The 8,121-nt window shown below is 43.4% G+C and overlaps 1 protein-coding gene across 2 annotated transcripts; it reads left to right on the top strand.

The window, feature by feature from the left end:
* Positions 1-4,305: 4,305 nt before the first annotated feature.
* On the top strand, positions 4,306-7,883 carry LOC117532859. Of its 2 annotated transcripts, none has more exons than XM_034196426.1 (2): positions 4,306-7,355; positions 7,612-7,883. In XM_034196426.1, the coding sequence occupies exon 1, from the start codon at positions 5,171-5,173 to the stop codon at positions 6,728-6,730; it is 1,560 nt and encodes a 519-aa protein (XP_034052317.1). In that variant the 5' UTR covers positions 4,306-5,170; the 3' UTR covers positions 6,731-7,355; positions 7,612-7,883. The 2 variants fall into 2 exon arrangements, with proteins under 2 accessions (XP_034052317.1, XP_034052316.1); XM_034196425.1 differs by having other exon boundaries at positions 4,306-7,351.
* Positions 7,884-8,121: the final 238 nt, after the last annotated feature.

Consider the following 8,121-nt stretch of genomic DNA (forward strand, 5'->3'; position numbering starts at 1 on the left):
ACATATTTATACAAGCAGAATACACTTGAAATGTAAGCCAAACTAGTGCACGGGAGTCATACACCTAGTAACATAGTAGTTTGTGCCCTACATTATACAGGGAGCGATAGCCTGTGCTAATATAGTGCTTGTTAAGGACACATATATAAATATATATATTTATAAAAAACAAGAGGGACATAATATCACAAAACAATGAATGATGATGATTATTTCATATATAGCAGCCATTATGTATAATAGTATCTGTCATATAGCCATATGTATATCGCATATGTCTAATATTGTGCCTATCAGTGTATAACAGAACCAGGTTAAAGTGAGTACAGTCAATCGGGTTGTGTGTGTTATCACTGTTGTTACGACCCTGGGTCGTTATGTGTATTGTGTACAGATTTTCTTCCTCCTTCTGTGTTTGTGTGGCTGCGTGTGATTGAACAGGTGGTGTCCGGTTGCTGATTGGCTGCCCTCGACAGGCTGATTGGTCCACCTGAGGAGACGGGAGCATTTAAGCTGCAGCCGTGCAGTTTCTCGGTCTCTCTGACTCAACTTCTCCTACTCCCAACGCGGCGCATGATTAGATCTTTTGTCCTGTGGTGCTATGTTCGCACTTTGAGAAAATGTTGTCCTTTTCCGCTGGCTGTGAGCTATTTTTACGTTACCTGTCTTTGTAGACGGATTTATTTTCTCAGGAATGCAAACTAGTGATGGCGAGATGAAGCCTTATGAAGCTTTGAAGCTTTCCAGCCAATTGGTTCGCAAAAGGGTTCATCTCATGAGGCTTCATCATGGGCTTCATTTGAACACAAACCCCCCTGCTGGTCAAAGTGTGTAAAACAGGCAGATTGGACATCTCAACAGTGTGCTCTATCTCATACCGAGTTCCCAATGAGTAAAGCCTTAGAATACCTCTAAACAACGAACATTAAATCATATTTTCATGTTAACAATATTGTTTTTATTCCAGTTGAATGATTGTGATTGAAAAGCCTAAGGAGGCTGGTAAACATTGCAAAGAGGGATTTGTATTCCTTACTAATATTCATAAACGTAACCATGTTGTAGCCTGAGAAAGGCTAAACCATATCAAAGAATACATTTATTAACTACATTATCTCATTTAGCTGTAGCTTTTATAAACAACAAAAAAGACGTATTGACGAGTCATTGAACCAGGGACCCTGCGGTCGTGAGTCAACTGCTTTCCAGCTGAGCCACAGCACACACGCTGAATCTCCCTGAAAATACTGTAACATATGTATTCCTGTATTTATTCATTCATGTTTTTTTTACTACATTTATTTATGCTTGTATCTATTTATACTTATGACATGTTCCGACCTCTATATAGGTGAGGTTTTGAGCTCTTTTAATTCCATCGTGTCACCAGCGGGCCCGGGTACAGGAGGGGTAATATCGTTCTTATTATACATCCATGGGTATTATGAGCGTTGTGGTTCAACGGTTCAACCGATCAGAATCGCTTCCTGAAGCAGTCACGTGGTATCGACAGGCAGCGAGGCTTCGTTTGTCATCGATGACGTCACTGGCCCAAAACGATACAAGCCTCGACACATGCTTCACAAAAAGCTTCGGGGATTACTCGACACACGCTCCGAAGCCTCGGCGCAATACGTAACATCACTAGTGCAAACCCTTTTTCTTTTTCCCTTTTGGATTGTTCGTTTGTAGGTAAGAAGCCTGGATATTTATTTGTCTCTGTTAGGTAAGATGTTGTGTTTAAGGTTAGTTCGTTTTGTGGTTTTGTTACTCCTGATTTGTTTATTTTTGTATCATACTTTCTGCATATTTTCTTTTTGGTTGTCAAAGTATATTTTTGTGTAATTCAGAATTGGTAAATTAAATTTACCAAACGACATTCTCTGTCTCTGCCTTTTTCTTGAGAGTGGGAAAAGTGGGGAGAGAGCAAACTTTATGCTGCGCCTAGGTTCCCCTAGGCCGGGCGTAACACTGTATTATATACTGTAAATGAAGAAGGCTTTAAAAAAGTCATAATGTCATAATATGTACATAATATAATATACATAAAATACTATACAAATATACATAAATATACATAAAAAGTCATGTGGATTTATTTCCATTTTTTTATTAGACAAATACGTCATACAGTTATTTTGATTTGCTAAATGTAAAGGTATGTTTTTTTCCGATTTCACAGCTGCCTGGGCCTAGTGGCCCACAGACGGCATTTATCCAGCAGCCAGAACCTTCATCTGTGCCGGCCCCCAGGTCAAGATCTACCGTGGCTCAAAGACCTCCACCAGAGCCATCACCACCAAGGACCAGAGGACCAGCATCACTACAGCGGCCTCCACCTCCATCTGTGCCTACCACAAGATTAAGATACACCTTGGTACAAAGGCATCCACCACAGCCATCACGATCAACCCAGCCAGCAAAGAAGTCTTGCCTAGCACACGTACCTCCCACACAGCCACCAGCATCAATCTGGGACAATCCCACCTACCTCCCTCCGACACAGCCACCAGCAGCCCACGCACCATTACCCCCACCTACACAGAAGCCAGACTGTACTGTCTAAGACGCTGTCTTACTCCAGCCAGCAGGTGGTACTGTTGCTTTTTGTTTCTTCTTTTGTTAGTAGCCTACCAGCCAATGGGAAAGACTTACATTAAAAACATAGGAAGTGATACCCACATGTGAGTCGTGGTTGAAAGGGACAGAGAGGAGAATATCATTGTTTGAATCTGCATCCATTCTTCTTTGCTATGTTGTTGAAAGCATTGCTTGTAAGTATGTTTGGCTTTTTTACATATTCTTAAGAGGATATCAACGATTATTTTGAGGTCTCAATGTTTAAGTAGATTGCTATTCATTGATGTTTGATGTATGGTTAGCACATGTTTTGTAGTGTGTATTACACAGCACTTTTGCATGTAAACATTTTATATGCATATTTTGTGATGTTTGTGACGTAATTAACCGTTATATTTCTGCATCACAGCTAAGTGTCTAATTTCAATGTATATTGTGTTTCTTTCAGTTTTACTCTGTTGACTTATGGATGTAAACATCTTATTAAAGAAGATAAACGCTTGCCACTTGTCGAGGAGTTATCTGTACTCATAACGACAGTGAGGGCAGAACAGTAAAAAAGCAGATTCGTCTACATCATCAAAATATCAGGTGGATACACACGTCAGTCTTCCCTACGAAACTAAACATGTCTCAGCCAGGACATAATGAATCAGTCCACACTCACGCATCAAAATCATCAAAGGGCTCCAGTAAGTCATCTGCCAGCTTGGCTGCGGTCAATGCACGGGCTAGAGCGGAGGCAGCACGAGCCAGAGCGGCCTATGCTCAAAAGGAAATTGAATTGAGAGTAAAACAAGCACGTGGAAGAAACACGTCTGGAGGCTACATTGGAAGCGCTTAATCAGGAACGAGATGCAGAGACAGCTCTCGCTGAAGCTAATGTGTACGAGGCTGCGGCAAGCGAAATAGAAAAAGACCGCATAAGCGTTCGCTTCCCACAGACATTTCACCCATTAGAACGCACAAGCGAGTATGTGAATGACCAATTTCTCCAAAATGAGAAATCAACTCCACATGCAGCCCTGAAGCCTAACGAGGCTCCAGCGGACTCCACATTCAACCAACTCAAGCAGGAAGTTGAAATGCTTGACCCGAGATCTCCATATACGTTGCTGCCTTGCAAGAACAACGCAAACGACAGAGCATCTCAGCTACCTAACGGAGCGTCCACACAGCAGCGTGCGTTGACGCTTGGCGGTGGGCGTGTCTGAAGCTTGGGGATTTTTTGCGAGCAACGTGACCAACAACCAATCACATGAATCTCCCGCCCCCGACATACAAAGCAATAGCAATGTTAAAACGAAGTAAACTGGATATAAAATCCCCAAAACCTACCAGTTTCACCCACTGTCTCTGCCACCTCCCTCCTCCAGTTTGTATCCCGGTAGATGAACAGAGACTGATCATACAGCACCGGGTGATTCACTACCGCTATAATGAATTTCCCCTCCATTTTTTGGAATATGAGGAAATGACCTGCGTAGTCTCTCCCAGCATACATGCGGTTTGATTGGCTAGCGCTTGTACTGGCAGATTTGCATAAACGGGATTTCATTGGCTGACGCTTCTGCCGAGGCGCCAAAAGTTGAACATTGCTCAACTTTTGAAGCGAGCAACGCTCTACGTCGCTTCCCAAAATGCAGTTCGGCTAAAAGTGACGTCACCCCATTCAAAGTGAATGGGCAGAAGCGTTGTAAGCTTCAACGCACGCCGCTGTGTGGACGGGCCGTAAGAGCTTTGCAGTGCATGAACAACCACAATGGTCAAGTCCTCTGATTCACCCACAAGAAACCTCAAGTATTTCTGACCTTCCCAGATTTCTAGCTAGACGTGAGTTGCTCACTGGAGGTCTTACAAGGTTTAGCGACAAGCCAAGTGACTACTGGGCATGGAAATCCTCATTTGAAAAAGCCATCCAAGGTCTACATCTAACAGCTAGTGAAGAGCTTGACTTGTTGACTAAGTGGTTAGGCGACAAATCCTCACAACATGCAAAACGCCTCAGAGCAGTGCATATTAACTACCCTTCCCTCGGTCTGAACAAAGTGTGGGAGAGACTTCTAGAGTGTTATGGATCTCCTGAGGCCTTAGAAAAGGCTATGTTTGATAGGCTAGAACTGTTCCCCAGAATTACCAACAAGGAGCCTCATCTGCTGCGGGACCTTGGTGACCTACTGTTAGAGATTGACTCTGCTTAGAGCAAAGGACACATACCAGGATTGCTGTACCTCGACACAGCACGCTTATCGAATGTGACATGCTTCCTGACAATCGAAATTAAATACCAACTCCTGAAGCCGCTCACTATCATCCACATCTCAAGGCCGTTGCTATAGAGATCCCAGCACTCGATCCCAAGGCTGATATTCTGTTGCTACTTGGAAGAGATGTTATTCAGACCCACAAGGTGCTCGAGCAGCGCAACGGGCCCCTAAATGCTCCATTCGCACAGAAGTTAGCTCTTGGGTGGGTTATTGTTGGTGATGTCTGTCTTGGCAGGGCTCACAACCCCGGACATGTAAATGTTCTCAAGACAAACATCTTGGAAAATGGAAGACCAAGCTACTTCCTTCCATGTCAAAACAGCATGCAGGTAAATGAAAGTTTTGATTGCCAAGACCGCGACAGGATGGACTCTAAGGCAGACACCATGGGAGATACAGTCTTTCAGTCTACTAGCGCAGATGAGAAACCTGCCTACTCCATAGAAGAAAGAACCTTCCTGCAGATAATGGAGAAGGAAGTCTACCAAGACGACTCAAGCAGCTTGGTGGCTCCGTTGCCCTTCCGCTCTCCAAGACCACGTCTTCCCAACAACAAACAGCAAGCAAGTCAACGCCTCTCCTCAGTTCGTCGCACGCGGAAGAAGCGACCTGAAACAAGACAACACTTTGTGGACTTTATGGAAAATATATTTGTCAGCGGTCATGCAGAACCGGCACCCCCACTCAAAGAACATGAGGAATGCTGGTATCTTCCCTTCTTTGGGGTTTATCACCCTCATAAGCCAGAACAAATCAGGGTGGTCTTTGACTCGAGCGCTCAACACCATGGAGTGTCTTTAAATGATGTCCTTCTCACAGGCCCCAATCTCAACAACAGCCTGCTGGGTGTCCTTATGCAGTTCCGTGAAGAGCAAGTGGCAGTAACTACTGACATCAAGCAGATGTTCTATTGCTTCTTGGTACGAGAAGATCACAGGAACTTCTTACGCTTCCTTTGGCACCGGAACAACGACTTGGAGCAACCCATAGTGGAGTACCGCATGAGAGTGCACGTCTTCGGGAACAGTCCATCACCTGCCGTGGCAAACTACGCGCTCAGAAAGGCATCCAAAGACCAAGAAGGAAATTACTTTCAATCGAAACACCTAGTTGAGCGTCACTTCTATGTTGACGATGGTCTCATCTCATTTCCATCAGGAAATGAGCCCGTTGCAGCTCTCAAGGCGGCCCAAGAAACGCTAGCTGCATCCAATTTAAAGCTGCACAAGATAGCTTCTAACAGCATCGAAGTGATGAAAGCCTTTCCAAAAGATGATCTTGCAAAAGGCTTAAAAGACCTCGATCTTGGAGCAGACTTTCCACCCATGTTACGAAGTCTAGGAATAAGCTGGGACGTTACCACTAACGAGTTCACCTTCCAGGTGTCCAGGGCAGAGAAACCTTACACTCGCAGAGGGGTGTTATCGACCATAAATAGCCTCTACGACCCGCTTGGTTTTGCAGCTCCAGTCAGCATTAAAGGTAGAGCCCAGCTAAGAGAGCTTACAACGGAGGCCTGCGAGTGGGACGAACCCCTTCCTGAAAAGAAGCTTAAAGACTGGTGTGAGTGGAAAGACTATATCAAAGATCTGGAACACGTCCGCATTCCAAGGACATACACTGCCATCCCCCTGAGCAGGGGGCTTTGCATTTTCTGCGACGCCTCTAAACAAGCCATAGCAGCTGTAGCCTATATTAAAGTAACAGATGCAGAAGCCAAAAGTGAACTTGGATTTCTGTTCGGCAAGGCTAAGCTTGCGCCGCAACCAGAGGTGACAGCCATTGTGAACACAAGACCTCTCATCCCAGTGTCCACCGACCCAAGCTTTCTTATCATCTTAACACCAGCTACCCTCCTAACCCAGAAGGTTGGCATTCCATAAATACCTCCTGGTGACTTCAAAGACAGTGACCTCTACAAACGCCAGTGGAAGCAGGTGCAACATCTCGCAAACGCTTTCTGGCATCGTTGGAAAAACCAATACCTCTCTACCCTACAAGGCCGCAGGAAATGGCAATGGGAGAGACCTAACCTGCAAGAAGGTGACCTTGTGCTGCTGAAGGATAGTCAGGTTCATCGGAATCAATGGCCAATGGGCATGGTGGTCAAAACCTTCCCCAGCCATGACGGAAAGGTCAGGAAGATAGAAGTCACGGTTGCCTCTGGAGGAACATGCAAGGTTTTCTTGAGGCCCATAATGGACACTATCCTCCTCCTTCCAAACACTAATGATAAGAACAATCAAAAGAAAATGTAATTGTGACATCTCATAGATGTCAAGCGGGGAGTGTGCTGTCTAAGACACTGTCTTACTCCAGCCAGCAGGTGGTGCTGTTGCTTTTTGTTTCTTCTTTTGTTAGTACCAGCCAATGGGAAATACTTACATTAAAAACATAGGAAGTGATACCCACATGTGAGTCGTGGTTGAAAGGGACAGAGAGGAGAATATCATTGTTTGAATCTGCATCCATCCTTCGTTGCTATGTTGTTGAAAGCATTGCTTGTAAGTATGTTTGGCTTTTTTACATATTCTTAAGAGGATATCAACGATTATTTTGAGGTTTCAATGTTTAAGTAGATTGCTATTCATTGATGTTTGATGTATGGTTAGCACATGTTTTGTAGTGTGTATTACACAGCACTTTTGCATGTAAACATTTTATATGCATATTTTGTGATGTTTGTGACGTAATTAACCGTTATATATATATTTCTGCATCACAGCTAAGTGTCTAATTTCAATGTATATTGTGTTTCTTTCAGTTTTACTCTGTTGACTTGTGGATGTAAACATCTTATTAAAGAAGATAAACGCTTGCCACTTGTCGAGGAGTTATCTGTCTGCATATCTGTACTCATAACGACAGTGATGGCAAAACACAGACCCACTGTCTTGGAAGACAGACAAAGACCAGGACACTGCTCCCCCTGTCTTTACATTTATAATGAATAGTTGGTTGAAAAAGTTCTGATATTGGAAATATTGAGATTTTACAGTTTCTTATGTTAACATAAATAGTTGGTTGAAAAAAAAAGTTGTAATGCTCAATTTGTATTTGTACACATCACATGAACCTTGGTATGGAATATTAAGTCATTATTCAGTCCTGATGTAACTTTTCTGTGGGGAAAGTAGAGTGATAGAACAATGTTACTCCAAATTATAATTGACACATTTTCATTTTAGACATGAATAACACATTTATATAGGCCTATAGTGTAATTCATATATTTCACTACTTTTGTAAACCAAAGACCAAATCTGAAACACCA

Source organism: Gymnodraco acuticeps, unplaced genomic scaffold, assembly GCF_902827175.1.
Source record: "Gymnodraco acuticeps unplaced genomic scaffold, fGymAcu1.1, whole genome shotgun sequence".
In the NCBI taxonomy this organism is placed as follows: Eukaryota; Metazoa; Chordata; class Actinopteri; order Perciformes; family Bathydraconidae; genus Gymnodraco; species Gymnodraco acuticeps.

Coding starts and splice junctions, on each gene's coding strand:
- LOC117532859 (XM_034196426.1), top strand. CDS start 5,171: ATGCAGGTAAATGAAAGTTTTGATTGCCAAGACCGCGACAGGATGGAC.